At 39.6% G+C, this 16,445-nt stretch overlaps 1 protein-coding gene across 2 annotated transcripts in view; it reads right to left on the reverse strand.

Annotated features, from left to right (window-relative positions):
- The window catches only part of SMG1 (SMG1 nonsense mediated mRNA decay associated PI3K related kinase), a 104,511-nt gene that overhangs the window by 29,695 nt on the left and 58,371 nt on the right, over nucleotides 1–16,445 (reverse strand). For both annotated transcript variants that reach the window (XM_030300678.1, XM_030300680.1), the window contains 14 exons: nucleotides 15,384–15,493; nucleotides 14,552–14,699; nucleotides 14,017–14,176; nucleotides 12,785–12,905; nucleotides 9,412–9,660; nucleotides 8,812–9,096; nucleotides 6,598–6,742; nucleotides 6,327–6,465; nucleotides 5,142–5,372; nucleotides 4,870–5,047; nucleotides 4,187–4,348; nucleotides 3,428–3,645; nucleotides 2,944–3,098; nucleotides 1,300–1,522 (listed from right to left, as the gene is read on the reverse strand). In XM_030300678.1, coding sequence (XP_030156538.1) covers nucleotides 1,300–1,522; nucleotides 2,944–3,098; nucleotides 3,428–3,645; nucleotides 4,187–4,348; nucleotides 4,870–5,047; nucleotides 5,142–5,372; nucleotides 6,327–6,465; nucleotides 6,598–6,742; nucleotides 8,812–9,096; nucleotides 9,412–9,660; nucleotides 12,785–12,905; nucleotides 14,017–14,176; nucleotides 14,552–14,699; nucleotides 15,384–15,493 — 2,524 coding nt within the window. The remainder of the gene's footprint in view (nucleotides 1–1,299; nucleotides 1,523–2,943; nucleotides 3,099–3,427; nucleotides 3,646–4,186; nucleotides 4,349–4,869; nucleotides 5,048–5,141; nucleotides 5,373–6,326; nucleotides 6,466–6,597; nucleotides 6,743–8,811; nucleotides 9,097–9,411; nucleotides 9,661–12,784; nucleotides 12,906–14,016; nucleotides 14,177–14,551; nucleotides 14,700–15,383; nucleotides 15,494–16,445) is intronic.

A 16,445-nucleotide genomic window follows, 5' to 3' on the forward strand; every position in this document is an offset into this window, starting at 1 on the left:
AATGTGTAATCAATCCTTAGCGAGCTTTGTTCCATAAAAGGAAAAATACAACTGGGAACACCCCAAGTATCCATGACAGGACAATGGATACACTGTGGCATTTTCCCATATTAGATCAATGTTCACCTGCATACAAAATATGGATGGACCATTAAAAAAAAAGAAAAGAAAACCCAATGCTAATCTATCAATTATGGAAGTAATAAAAACATACATGCATACACGCACACATACACACATATACATACATACATACTGGTATACTGTATATAACCTCATTTATATTAAGTTAAAAACATCCTTTAGAAATGCATCAGTAAATAAAAACTATTTTTTAAAGTATTCTTCCTATCTCTTCCTCTGGTTTTCTTGGTTAATTTATTGACAAGGAGACACAGAAGCAAGGAACTGCTAATGGAACACAAGCAAACAAGTTTGGCTGGGCCACACACACAATGAACTTCAGTCTTCATGTTAGCCCTCTAGCCTTGTGCTTCTAGCTTACGTCCTATGAATTTAGCATGTACTCTAGTTTCCTCTAGATTGCACTTACTCATTAAAGCCAGGTGGACTTTCTTTCTACACTATCTTTTAATAGTTTTCTCATTGCTAAAGTTAAGTAAGGAAATTAGGAGTAAGGTAAGGGATAGAGAAAGAAAGAATGAAAAAAAGAAAAGGCTACAACATGATAAATGTTCTCCTAAAATAATGGTGCTGTTGCTGTACCAGGTCAAAGAAAATACACAATTAAGGGGACCAAAACATAAAAGACAGGATTCTCAAATATTTAAAAACGCTAATCATCCCCAAGTAGCCTATGCAGAACCGATTTCAAAACAGTTACTTATAAAAATTGATGTTGTTCCATGTGAACATTTTGTCTGTTATAAATATTTAATAACAAAAAAAGAGAGGAATATTCAATACCCACCCCAAAGAAAACTATATAGGTACAAGGTTAAATTTTATAATCTTTATGAAGACAATAAAGCAAGCAATCAATATTTAGTTCGAGGCCAGACCTCTTCCTTGGTTAATTTTTTACAGTATATTCTTCCTTAGTGTGAACCCTCTACAGATAAAAGTTTGCTGCCCTAGGCCCACTCACCGCCAAATTCTCAAAATAAAGAAAACACCTTTCTTTCTCCACATTCCTTATAAGCAACTGGTCATAGGTTGCCTTCTAGGGGCCTACAAAAGTCTTCTCTCACATTGCAAGTAAGGAGAGTCCCCATATTTAAATTCTGTATCTCATACGGAATTTCCCATTCTAGTAGCATTCTTGAGATTTTTCTGTACCTCTTTAAAGGGAATCCAGCTGCTTCCAGGCTTTGCGGGATTGGAGGGTGTCTTCAGTTTTTCAAGCGCATTTTCAATTGCTTCACCATAGTTATCCTGAAACCACTTTTCATGAGGTGTCTCCGCAGGGGCCGCGGTGATGCTCCTCACATGCTCCAAAGCGAACACAATGGGCTTCATCAAAGCCGTGTGCTTTTCCCGCATGATAGCAATTTTCTCTTCTCTGGCCAGGAAGGCATAAAGAGTTTTACAAACATGGAACAGTTTAAATGCATCAAGTGCAAGTAAATACTATCAGAGAGTAAGCTAAATAAATAAAATACTGGCAAAATAACTTACTAACACAGCACTGTAAAATATCCAGCACATGAAAGAGGAAGCTTTTTTCAACAACTGGTACTGGGAAAACTGGACATCCACTTGCAAAAGAACGAAGCCAGACCCTTACCTTCCTTATACGACATGCGAAAAAATAACTCAAAATGGATCAAGGACCTTAAGGGCTAAGACTTTAAAACTCTTAGGAAAAAAAATGTAGAGGAAAGGCTTCTGGCCGCTGGATTTGGCAACAATTTCTCAACAAAAGGCAAAACAGAAAAACCGGGCTACTATATCAAACTCCACTTACGTGCATCAAAAGATACTATTAAGAGACTGAAAAGAACGCGCAAAAGGGGAGAAAATATTTGCAAATCATACATGTGAAAGGGGGTTAATATTGAGAATTACAGAGAGAACTCCTAAAATGACAAAAAAAATTCCCAACAACCCAAATTCAAAACTGAGCAAAAGATTTAAATAGACATTTCTCCAAAGAAGCTATTCAAATGATCAAAAGGCACATGAAAAGAGGCTCAACATCACTAGTCGTTAGGGAGATGCGAGTCAAAACCACAAGCAGATACCACTTCACACCCATCAGGATGGCTACTATATAAAAAAACAAGAAATGACAAATATTGGCAAGTATGCAGAGAAACTGGAACTCTTGAGCACTTGTGGCAGGAATGTAAACTGATGCAGGAAAACAGCACCAGTTCCTCTGGTGGTTCCTCTGTAATTCAAACATAAGAGTAACAATATGACCCAGGCAAATCCATTGGATCATACACAAAATAACTGAAAACGGAGTCCAACAGATACTTGCACACTGATGTTCACCAAAAAGCAACCCAAATGTCCACTGAGAGATGGCATGAACTGAATGAGGTATATGCATACAATGGAATATTACTCGGCGATAAAAGGATTCTCACATATGCCACAACATGGATGAACCTCCAAACATGCGAAGTGAAACACGCCAGGCACAAAAGGACAAATACCTTTGATTCCACTTACATGAGGTACTCGGAGGAGTCAAATTCAGAGACAAAAAGTAGAATAGTGGTAAAGAGGGGCTAGGGTTAAGGAGCCATGGAAGGTTAGTGTTTAATGAGTACAGAGCTTATGTTTGGGATGAATAAGTTCTCGAAATGAACAGGAGTGATAGTTGCACAACACTGGACACACGCTTACTGTGACTGAATTACACTTAAAACTGGTTAAAATAACAAACTTTATGTCTTGTGTATTTTACGTTACAAGCGGGGAGGGGGGCAGGGAGCGGCTTTGTTTTCAGAGTAAAAGCATATGAAAACGTACTTGCGTAAGGTGTTGTTGTTCTGGACTCTCTTCACCTCATCTTCCAGCTGCTGGATTCGTCTCAGGACATACATATGTTGCTGTAACAGAACTCCCAACCAGAGCTCGTCCCAGAGAACAGTGACTCTGCGCAGCTCAGCCACAAGCATCTGAACCTGCGACACATGGTACATCCAAATACGCTCAGCTACAAGTCCACACACCCAGCACGGTTCTGCAAACACTAGGAATTACAAGTTCACTGTGTGCATCTTTGATTCATTCTATGAGCAGAGAACCTTGATTAGTGATTCTATCAATACTGATTTATAAAACCGGTACTGACTTGTAAAAGCTCATTTAGAGTAAAAACTCTAAAGGTTTTTTTGTTCTTCAAATACTGTTCCCATGACAGTGTTTATGGATGGGTTCTAGGTTGTTTTATGGGGAGGGAGAGAATATAATAAAAGCTGTTTTAAAACATATGAATTGTGCTTTTCTGTACCTGTAACACCATGGTTGGGTTTGCAGAGGACAGTTTATCGACAATTTTGCTGTAGCAATCCTGCATCATGGCCTGGTCTTCATTTAATCCACTTTTAGGTTCATCCTTGTTGCTATCCTGAGAGGCAGGAGGACTTCCTCCCTCACATTCAGAAACCAGCAATTCTTCTCCTTGAATATTGCCAAGTAAAGTTGGAATTGCAGAGGAAAACTTATTTCCTATGAGAAAATGCAAGAATAAGGTACACTTTGGAAGTTTCTCCTATGCGCATACGTTAAAAAAAACATCAGTAATCTATTTGACTCCAAGGGCACTCACTTTAATTTGCCTTCTGTGCATTAAAATGACCAAAAATCATGGATCTTCTGCCTTGTATTTATTAATATTATAAGCAAATAAAAGATAAATGAAAAAATAAATAAATGAGCCTCAGCACACAAAGCTTCCTCACAGCCAGAGCCCTCTGAGCTTGGTTTCCTCCTTATCCACCATTTACTCAGCTCATCAGGGAACCTGATTTCTCCAAGCCTGAATGGGTTACTGTAAGGCTGAAGGTCGCATGTAAAGAACATGCCCCACTGTGGGACTCAGCAGTTACTATCTCAATAAACCGTAATTATTATTGGTATTATTTATTCTCAAAAAAAAATACGAACTCCCCAACGCTGTAACATAAAGCTCAAAAAGTTTACCTAACAGACATTCCTTGCAAAAGACTTTCTATTTAGAGCAGAGTAGCAGTGTTTTAATATTCCATACCTGAAGCCTGTGATTCAGTACTAAGTGATATGGTGCCCACTATTGCAGGGTACAGTATGAGATGTGGGGAATCTTGAGCCACTCGGCAGAGGAGGTTACAAATACTCTGGCGAACATATACTTCAGGATGGTTTAAGCGTGAGAAAAGCTGTGGAATAATTCCTTCAGGATAAGAAGAAAGATACTTTAAAGTTATTAAAAACTGTCAGCACAGTAGATGCAAACGTGTAAAACCTGATATATGTCAGCATCAGTTCTAAGAGCCTCAAATTCCTCTCTGTATTAATAACAAAGAACCCTAACAATAGCTCCTGATTTGCACATTTGGTCAGGGTACAGAGCAATTCAACAATGTTCTGGCCAAATGTATTTTCTAAGAATGCCTGTAAAAGACAGACACAGATCACTTTTTAACACCCGGCATATAAAATTTTTTTAAAAGTTATTTTCACCAGGATCTCCAAAATTCATCTTGCATGCATAAAGCTCCTGCCTCTCAGCCTTCTAGTTCTCTAAAGGTGGGAGACAAGAACATGTAACGTACGGGTCACATATTCTATCACTAGTGTAGCTACTCTGTAACACATTCGAATAATAAACATGAAGGAACTACCATTTTTTAAACTGTCTTCTATCTCCTACCCAGAAATAATTTTCCTGAAACATTTCATTTAGACCCTTACCTCTCCATGGAGCAGTAGGTGTTGTTTCCAAGCCACGTTCCAGATACTGCCTAAGCTCGCCGGCATGTTTCACGAGCAATCTGAGCAGGCGCAGGGTGGCCATCACAATCACATCATCAGTGCTCTGCTCTGCTCTGTGACTTAAGTGTAGCCTAGGGTCGTCTTCATCTAAGGGAATCTAAGATGAAAGGCAGAAACAAGAATACCGTTTTCGTCTGCTAGGTGAGAGACGTCGAATACACTTTCTCAGAACAGAACAGTGTGCTACCTACCTGCCCAGCGTTGAGTTTAAGGAAGGTAAAATATGCACTGCAAGACAGCTTGTACAGGCTGAAGATTCGATCTACAACTTTCCTCCACACTTTAATAACTCCTTCTGTTGCACTTTCATCAAGTTCTGAAAGCCACGGGCAGCTTGATATTAACTGACGCCAGATAACATCAACCATGTCGTCTTCCTCGTTATCTTCACCTTCTGTTATCTGAAGCGTTATATCTTCATCCTGAAGAAAATTTGGGCATAAAATGCTATTGAACACAAACTGAAAAGGGGAAAAAAGGTATATGATTTTCCTATTCTACAAAAGCATTTTTCTCATTGATGAAAAATTCAATTACTTCACACTTAATTTTATACATGCTAAACCAGTATCAATACACTCCTCTGTATGATGTTTTACTAACGTAGCTAATGAAGACGACTCCAGTGTTTTGCACCTTAAACGCTTCCAAATTATAATGTGATGTTCTGCCGGCAGAACATTAAACATAATCTGTTCAGAAGGTTGTTGAGGCTAAATGTTCACAGAATTCACTCTCAACAGACCCTGCTCTCTTCATAGTACTGGGCACGTACAGAACACCAGCTCTGGCAGACAGCGATACATGCTGAAGTCCAGAGCAAGACGAGGTTAGGTTAGCGAATAAAATCCAACTTTTAAAGTCTGTATCTACTCAGTAGTTGTGACATTCTAGAATTGACAGAACTCTGAGCAGAGAGGGAATAAATCCTACAGCTCGTTTAGTTCACTAGGTTTCAACTCTGGCTGTGAAGTACAATCACCTAGTAAGCTTAAATACGCGCGCACATGTCCCACTCAGCTATCTGGGGTGGTATGCAGGCACTCGTGTGGTTTAAAAAGGTCCCAAGCTAGTGTTAAGAACCTAATTTCTGATCAAAACACCTAAAAGAGAAATTTCATTCCCATAAAACAAACTTCACCTATTTTAATAACAGGACCTTAAAGAAATGATTTCTCAAGAAATTACATTTTTCTTAGAAAAGTATCATAACTCACTTTCATTTTAAAACTCAAAGTTCTGATTTGTAACAAAAACTGCCTAAACCCTATTCAATATTTAATCAAGTGTATATATGATCAACCTCCTCGAAATCAATGAATTAAAACAGTGATCCTGACACCATTTCTCCCAACACTACATCATATTTTCCTTGCCTGAATCCCCGCTGGCCGACAGACAGCCTGTCCGAGAATACCATAAATCCTCTCTTTTTCTTCCTCAGTTATAGTGTCTGGAAGCAGATTCTGAACTTCAGATTTTTCTCTAGGCAGCAGACGAACACCTTCTCCCTGACTATAAAAATAAACAAGTCACTAGTTGCAGCTATCAAAACATGCCATGTCAAGTTACCAAAACCTGTCAGCAGACATTTTCTGTCTCTATTTTGCAATGCATTAGCTGAGTTACACATTTTGACATACGTACCTGGCATTGTCAACTACCTTTCTGCCCCACCTATAAGCCCAACTAGCCAATGCTGCCCAGGATTTGGCTACTTCAGGTGCCTGTACTGAAGATAGGTGATACAACTGTCCCAAAATGAAGTCAGGCTCTCCAACTCCAATATGCACTGCCATGATGGACAAAAAAATAAAAATAAAAATAATGAAAGAACTCAGCAATGCTACATTCATAAATTTCTAACGGCACTCCCATTAACATTTTGGGGTTTTATTATCTGTAAGCTATCAGTAAGTTCCAGAATATTACAGTGCAAAATTTGACAAAGGAACACATTTCCTACTATGCTTTTTGAAAAGGCTAATAAACTGAAATCAACCACTCAGCTTCCCAAGTCGGCTTAAATTATCACCCTGTAAACCACATAAATATCTTTCACGACACTTTACATAAAAACAGTTCAGGTGTAAATTATGCAAAGAGCCTAAATGTCCATCAACTGACGAATGGATAAAAAAAATTGTGGTTTATATACACAATGGAGTACTACGTGGCAATGAGAAAGAGTGAAATATGGCCCTTTGTAGCAACGTGGATGGAACTGGAGAGTGTGATGCTAAGTGAAATAACCCATACAGAGAAAGACAGATACCATATGGTTTCACTCTTATGTGGATCCTGAGAAACTTAACAGAAACCCATGGGGGAGGGGAAGAAAAAAAAAAAAAAAAAAAAGAGGTTAGAGTGGAAGAGAGCCAAAGCATAAGAGACTCTTAAAAACTGAGAACAAACTGAGGGTTGATGGGGGGTGGGAGGGAGGGGAGGGTGGGTGACGGGTATTGAGGAGGGCAACTTTTGGGATGAGCACTGGGTGTTGTATGGAAACCAATTTCAAAATAAACTTCATATATTGGGAAAAAAAAACAGTTCAGGTGTCAGATGTGTTGTGCAATGTCTTGAATTATGGATATGACTGGTTACTTCCTTATGATTAGATTAAGCTGAAGCATTCTGGGAAAAGTAATACATAGGTGATAAGTAAACAATCTCATTCAATCAGAAATTCATGAGGTAAATGTCTTTATCCACAGTTCAGAAGTAAAGAAATCACCTGCTAGAATGTCATATGCCAATGTAAGATTTTTTTTTTTTTTCAACGTTTATTTATTTTTGGGACAGAGAGAGACAGAGCATGAACGGGGGGGGGAGGGCAGAGAGAGAGGGAGACACAGAATTGGCAGAATTGGAAACAGGCTCCAGGCTCCGAGCCATCAGCCCAGAGCCTGACGCGGGGCTCGAACTCACGGACCGCGAGATCGTGACCTGGCTGAAGTCGGACGCTTAACCGACTGCGCCACCCAGGCGCCCCAACCAATGTAAGATTTATAATAGTCACCAGACATATCCCTTATATCAAGACTATATAATATACAGATGAGAATGATTTCATAAGACCAATGTAAGAAATCAAAGTCCTATGCTTCCTAACAACAATAATGAAAGTATATTCTCATGCTTTGGCAAAGAGGTTAATTATCTCCCACTCTGTAAAACATGGACAACGGTACCTACCATAACAGGCTCTCCAACACTGAATTAACTACCCTATTTGTCAAGCACCCTATTATTAGCACTAGTGTCAAAATGTGAAACTTTCATCTTTCAGTAGTTTCTGTGCTCTATCACCCAAGGAGACCACAGGGTACTATTATCTGTCTTTGTTGCTCCTTCTAGTGTGTGGTGACATTTAGCTTTCTGGGGCAGGGCCGTCTTGCCAGCAAAAACATCTAAGTGCATAAAAGCACCGTGGTTAGGGAAGGCCTGGTGGGCAGAGTTTTAAGTGACTTGCACGGTAGCATTAGATACTACAGAAATGTGTTTTACTTACTTCCAGGCAGTAAAATACGCTAAATTTCCATAGAAACAATTTCTGTGGCAAATTACAGCCAGTATAACATTGTAAACTTTAAAACAGGGAGAAATAACTTCTAAAATTAATATTTAAAAAAAATTTTTTTAACATTCATTCATTTTTTGAGGGACAGAGAGACAGCACAAGCAGGGGAGAATCCAAAGCAGGCTCCAGGCTCTGAGCTGTCAGCACAGAGCCCGATGTGGGGCTTGAACTCATGAAACACGAGATCATGACCTGAGCCAAAGTCGGACGCTTAACTGACTGAGCCACCCAGGCACCCCTAAAATCAATATTTTAAAGCTAATAAAATAAAGATATCCTACCTGTAGATTCGCTCTCTATCCGAGGATATTCTTCTTCCATCGTATTAACAGATGGCAGTTCTATTAAAGCGAGTATGTTTTTAGACAAAGTAGAAAGACCTGTGAAGTTTTGCTGTTGCTGAGCTCTATAAACCTGTTTCAGCTGCCCTGAAATTTCTTTCCATTCTGCCTGGATCCATTTAGCTAGTGTCAGAATGGACTTGGCAACCGCATATTCAGCTTTGGCAGACTTGCAGAAAGATATGGCACAAGAACTCAACATTTCCATTGCGTGTGTTGACTGGCCTACAGAAAACCAAAAATCAGACCTTAGCTTTATATGCAAACGATTAACAGTATTTCAGGGTAAAGTGACAATGTAAATTCAGTGGTAATCAATGATCTCCAGAAACATTTCTTGCTTGAATACACCAAAATTACCTCTTTTAAAAGCCCCAAATTATAGAGATAAGTCAATTACAGGTAATTTATTATTCAGGACACAAATGTTGTGCCACAGCTGAAAAAAACCCAACTTTTATTGCCTTACATCATACACATTAACATTCATACACATGATTTTTATTTTGTCATATACTAACCACAGTTCATTTTACTAACCTGCTGTATACAGCAATTTGGTTTTTTCAATGTCAAGTTCAGGCCCCCATTTTTCATCCACTTGACCTTGAGTTGATAGTTTTTTAAAATGCTGGACTAAATCCTGAGCAGTGGTAGTCTTTCCCAGCTGAACCTCACTACACTGTGCCAGCAGTCTTGTTGCAAGTGACACATTCCCTCGTTTTCTAGCAAATTTTGCTGCTGTTAGACCTAATTCCATCAGATGGCTTCTAATTGGAACTGTTTGTTCTGGAGAGAAGAAAACGTTTCATTAGTCCTTGATGGGTCTAGTCGCAGACTGCACGGAAACATGGCCAAAAATTCTTCCCCAACTATTTATTTTCCCTTCCCTACCACCTCCTTAAATCAAGATAACTCATTTTTCACCATCTTTAAATCCCTAGCAGCTAGCATGGTGCTTGGCATACAACAGACAATAAATGCTTATTGGAATAAATGTATACAATGAAGCTGACAAAAGTAAAAATGATTTACTCTAAGAGATCGGCTTTTCAGTTTCTAGATCTTTTTAGTAAAGGGCTCAGGCCAAAGGGTGGGAAGTGAGGGTAAAGCTAGACCATCCTCCTTCATGTAGAAGTACCCTCTGCCCTTTTATCACGCCATTCTCTCCGAGTTTACTCCTACCTTTCTGATGAACCCTTAGTCTCCTTCCTCTCTACTACCCATCCATTAAAACTGATGTTCCTAGGGGTCAATCCTAGGCTTTCTACTCTTCTTACTCTGCATATTCTCCCTGGACAATATCATTTGCTTCTGTAGTTTCAATTACCATGCAAATGCTGATGACTGTGGAGTCTTCATCTTGAGCCCAGACCTGACATCTGAGTCCCACCTGCCTACCAGTTCACCTACAGTCAGGCATTTCAAGGGTACTTCAAACTGTGTCAAGTTAAATCCATTTTCTGCCACCCTCCAAACACTCTACTTCCTTCTCCTGTTTTTCCTTTCTTGAGGAACATAATCAACCTGGCTACCTGAGCAGATGCCTGGCAGCCGTCACAGGACTTCACTTTCAGCCCTCCTATCACATCTACTTTTTGTCTATCCCTATCACACTACCTTGGTTACCTTTAGCAGGGACTTTAGCCTAATGGGTCCCTCTGCCCCCAGTCTTCTCCTCTTCTAGTCCATTCTCCAACCTGCAACTGAAGTCATCTTATACAAAGATAAATCTCAACACTTAACTTCCCTCTGAAGGCTTCCCACTGCCCAGACAAAATCCCAACTCCTGAATTTATCTTGAAAGGCACTGATGCCTTACATTTCATTCCAATCTCAGTCTCCTTCAGCTTCCTCTCTTCCCATTCTCCCTTAGGCAAACTGAGTCACCTAAGAATCTTTCATTATTGCCACTGGCCTTCCCATGTTTTTTCCAGCCAAATGGCCCACCACCTTCCTTCTCATCTCTACCTCCCTCGGGTATCAGATTAAATGTTACTTCTTCCCCAAATCCTTTTCCGACTGATTCTTAGGATTAAATCGGTGCTCTTGTTTTATGTTCTTTCAGCACCATGTACGTGCACTTCCATTCAGCACACCACTGCTGTTCCTTGTACGATGTCAGTTTTCCCTGCTAGACTCTAGAATCCCTTTGGTCTTAGGAATGCAGAAAACAGTCTTGTTCACCATTACATCCCAACTTCGAGCACAATACCTGGCACAAAGCACACTTGCCGAAGAAAAAAAGGCAAGGCGGAGCGGAGTTTTGTCTCAAATATAACCGCTGAGTTACTGACTTTTTATTCCCAATTTTAAAACTTGTTCAATATGGGAAGGATGAGAAAGAAGATGGTATTTGTAGTCCTACTATATGCCATGCTCTGCATCAGGGCTTTTATATGCCTTATCTCATCTCCCATAATCCTTACAAGAATCTCCTCAGCAAGGCAATACCCAGAACTGAAAGGGAATGTGACTCAGAAGTTTAATGACTTGCCCTAAGGTCCTTCCATTTGCAAAAGTTGGGCTAACGATCCAACCCAAATATATACAGCACTGAGAGTCCAGGAGAGTCACAGTTCCCAGTAATCACTCTGCAATGCGAGTCCACACCCCAGCATTACCTTACTTGAAATAATTTTTTTTTTTAATGTTTATTTATTTTGAGAGAGGGAGAGAAAGAAAGCGCACGTGGGCGTGCCAGTTGGGGAGGCAAAGAGAAAAGGGGAGAGAGAGAATCCCAAGCAAGCTTTGTGCTGTCAGTGTAGAGCCCTGACACGGGGCTTGATCTCACAAACCGTGAGATCATGGCCTGAGCCAAAATCAAGAGTTGGGAGCTTAACTGAATGAGCCACCCAGGTCCCCCTGAAATTTAATACTCAAATGTATTCAGTAATCTTAGCTACCGCAATTTTCAACTACAATTCTACAGAATTCTGGCAACTTTTCCATTTTCAAGCAATAAATTGCTAACACCCTTTTAACATGAGACGTTTCTTTCTTAAAAATGAGATCTACTAATATTTATACAAATACTAATTGTCAACTCATTTGGAGTGTTTAAAACTTAACATCCACAGTCCATTATATCTGACAAAGAATTCATATCCAGAACAAATAAACAAGTTAATGACTTGACTAAAAACGGACAAGATTTAAACACTTTAAAAAGTAAGATACACAGTGGTCACTATGCAAATGAAGAGGCTCAATCTCATTAATCATCAGGAAAATGCAAACAAAACCGCAATGAAATACTACTATACACTGGTGCCAGGTGACTAAAATTAAAGACCAACACCACCAAAGATAGAGACACAAGAAGAAATGTAAAATGTACAAACACGTTCTAAGAACTCGCCAACTTATTTTTAACGTTGAACCATTACGACCCAACAATTTCACTAACAGGCATTTACTCAAGAGAAACACAAATATATGTCCACCCAGAGACCTGTACATGAATTTCACTGCGGCTCTACACATAATAGCCCACATTTTAAAACAACTCCAGGATCTATCCAAAGAACCAGATAAATTATGGTGCATCCATCAAATGGACACTACTCAACAACACAAAGGATCACACTACTGATACACGCAACACAGGTGAACCTTGAAAATAAAGTGCAGAAAAGAACCCAGACACAACAGAGTTGTATGATCCCATTTATACAAAACTTAAGATAGGTCTAATCTACAGTGACAGGAAACAAATCAGCACTTGCCCAGGACAGGACACATGGGAGAGGCGACTGGGTGGAGGCATAAGAAAAACTTTTTGCGGTGATATAAATGTTCTAGATCTTGAACGAACTGGTGGTAAAGATCTGTCAAAACTCATGGATCTGTACATGCCAAACGTGTAAATTATATCTCAATCAAAGCTATTAAAAAAATCCAAGCTAATTACCTTTTATCTTCTCCAACAACTGACTCTGGTACATGGTATATCTTAAGGCCTGCATCCACGGCCTCACATCATGCTGTTTACATGAACGCAGAGCTTCACTGAAGAGTGGAATAAGACAATCCTGCCAGAGAAAAACCAAAACTACTTAATGCAAACAGACTCCATGCATGTTTGTAGACCGAGTTAACCTGCATCCCCTTAAACCAGCTACTCAGCTCTACTTGTCTATTCAACTCCCTCCTTTCTTCATTTTATCTTCTAATCACAAGAGGAAAAGAGACAGTCTAAGATAAATCTTTGCTTTGCCTTAAAAAGAAAGAAAAAATCGGGGCGCCTGGGTGGCGCAGTCGGTTGAGCGTCCGACATCAGCCAGGTCACGATCTCGCGGTCCGTGAGTTCGAGCCCCGCGTCGGGCTCTGGGCTGATGGCTCCGAGCCTGGAGCCTGTTTCCGATTCTGTGTCTCCCTCTCTCTCTGCCCCTCCCCCGTTCATGCTCTGTCTCTCTCTGTCCCAAAAATAAAAATTAAAAAAAAATAAAATAAAATAAAAAATAAAAAAAATAAAAAATAAAAAAAAAAGAAAGAAAAAATCAAGTCCAATTTATCAATAAAGCACATTTTTATAAAAATAAACACAAGCATATTAACTATAAAACAGAAGTTAGATTACAGAGAAACATAAAACTACTACTTTATTAGCAGATTCTCAAAGATTCTAATTCCCTTGGGAAGGGCCCATCTTTGGTTAAACTGTCCCCTATCTGGGAGAAGGATGGGGTGTCTTTTTTTTTTTTTTTTTAAAGTATGTTCTTCATCCAACATGGAGCTTGAACTCAAGACCCCAAGATCAAAAGTTGCATGCTCTACCACCTAGCCAGCCAGGCACCTTGCGGGTATCTTCGCTAATCAAATCTAAAATTTGTAACACCTGTCAAACGGAAATATATTTACATACACTCTCTTCAAAAACAAACAAACAAAGGAAAAAATTAAGCAATTAGCCGTCCTTAAAACTCTCTATCTTTACTTCCTCCATCTGCCTCATACACTTCTCAAATGAAAATGTGCCTGAAAATGGCATTTTGGATTTCTGTATTTACTACCTTGTCCAACAAATGCTACAAATACTATTTTAAAAATTAAAAAAAAAATTTTTTTCAAAGAAATCTTTTTCTACACAAATGCGTATTAATGTTCACAAAAATATCCTGATAAAAATACACACATACACACCTCTGTTGAAAGTCTGTTAGAAACTGTGTTCTCCAGAGCAGAAGAGCAATACAGCTGTAAGGTACTTAGAACTGGCAGAGACTGTGAAACCGTTAAAGTAGAAAGTCTCAGGGGTCCAATAGCTATGCGGGAGGTTTGCTTCAAGTACTTTACCACATTTCTGAAACAAAATATATACTGTTAATTAACAAATGAGATTTTCCAGCCGGTAATCACTGAAGAGATAAGGCAGTTTGATAAGATGCTACCACAGTGGCATCCAAAGAGGGGAAAGGAAGAAGAGCTGTCTGCCCTTTAGTAAAATGACACAAGCAAGTCAAGACATGCTTCTGCGGATTTCTACAGTTTATTTAGTTTCAACCTCTATATATGCTGGCAAGGGGCACTCACGTTTCACGCGACTTCTACAACGAAAACGAAGCTATATCATGACTAACTAGCATTGTAGTGAACTGTTAAGTGATTCATCGCCAAGTACGTACATTCACCATATGGTACACACAGTGCACATTAACCTCCTTCGGATTAAACTTACTCAGTTATGGACTGCCACTTCTGGTCTTGTTCTATATGGTTTAAAGCAGTTGCCAAACAAACAGAACTTCGCAACAACTGAACCTCAATCGATTTCTGAAGTTCCTTTGGATCTGGGCTTAACATGTTAGGAAGCAGTTTTTTCATATCTACAGAGAAGTTAAATAAATTCTGTTAAGTTGTTTTTAACGTGTTAAGAATAAGACATTTTAACAGTATTAAAAAGTTATCACTGATGAATACATTCTTTCGTATTTAAGCTCAGCCAGCTGAACACTATGGTGAAGCATTTCTGAGAGCTATATAAAAGTCACAGTCTGCATTCAAATTATATCTCACACCCACCCGAATCAGCTGATTTCCCAAGTTCGAAAATCAATAAGCCAACATACGCTACATTTTAAAGGGGCAAATCTACACCTATTTTGCAAACCTTACTGAATTCGGCAAAGCGGTGCTAACACACAAAGTACTCACAATACTAATTTTAGTGTAGTATTTTACAGAATGTGCCAGTTGGGGTAAAGAAATTAACAAACCACATTAAGACGCTAAGAAAAATATTTAGCTTAAACACTGAACTTTTTCAAACGTGGCCAGATAAATCTCCAAGTCTTATGACAGTCTTTTTAAGTTAGATTAACTTTAATTAAACTGTTTCCATTTGCCAAATCAAATGTAAGTAAAACAGCCCTACATATGTTCCTTCGCATGGGACTCTGCCCCAAAATAAATGTACAAAAACCTCCCGTTTTTCCAGTAAAATACTAAGCCAAATATTTTGGGCAACTTGTCCATAAAATACCTAATTTTAAGATTATTATTTCAAATACCTATTTTCTCTTTTGATCCTCCAGCAAGTAGATTGACATTTTCTCCTGGTAACAATTCTAACTGCTCAGTACATTCAACAAATTCTCCAGATTCAAAACTGCTTAGTGATCTGTAATTAAAACATCAGTTAGCTTACATCATACCCTATCCAGCCTGTGCAATCATTCAAAAGAAAGGCAGAACAAATTCTGGAAAAAGCCCAGTTACACAGCATTCTTTTGGTGAAGTTCCTTCTACATAGGCCATCATTTTATTTCTATTTTGAAGATGGGACTACCAACTTAATTAGCACTAAAATTGGAGTGGCAAACCGGAAAGCCACAGCTATAGACATTCAGTTTAGCACGCTCACCTGTCCTCTTTTTGTAGTCTGTTATCCTCCGGGCCCATCCAACAAACTGACAGACCGCTGCAGGGCAATGGCAACATCTGATTCTCCCCAAGCTACTTCTCAGTTCCCTACGAGACCCCATTCCCTACCTAAAGCCTAAGCCCCTGGAGGGCTCCTGTCCTACTATCTCAGGGCTCCATCCTCGTCCTGCCTCCTTTCACTGCTGGCCATCCTCCCTCTCTCCCTTCTCCAACGTGTCTCACTGAACCTTTCAGAGAATTCTTCCTTTCCATCTCCTCACCTTATCTGAAAATGGTGGCACCTCTGAAACCCCTTTAGTCCTGCAGCATCCATGTGAGGAGAGGCCCTCTCCTAGCTCCTTCCTGCTACTTTCAGATCACTCACTCTGTTCCCATTCCTACTACAGCTGATTTCCAACCAAGAAGATGACTTAGTTTCTCATCTCTTTCTATTCTATTAATCTCTCATCTTTTCCTGTCCCTCTCACTGTGTCACCTGCCTTACAACTCAGCTTGAAGCCAGCACTGGAAGTATAACATCAATAACCGCACCTGCCTCTACTGTATAAGCTCCAAGCCTGGATTAAGGTAAATGCCAGCTTCTCACGTAAGCTGTAACTGAAGAACTGTCGAGGTTTGGTGACAGCACCCTGATCATTCCGGCCACTACTGGATCTGAGTCCTCTCCAGGGGCAGGTTCCCGTGTCCCT

The sequence above is a fragment of the Lynx canadensis genome, chromosome E3 (genome assembly GCF_007474595.2).
Source record: "Lynx canadensis isolate LIC74 chromosome E3, mLynCan4.pri.v2, whole genome shotgun sequence".
NCBI lineage: Eukaryota > Metazoa > Chordata > Mammalia > Carnivora > Felidae > Lynx > Lynx canadensis.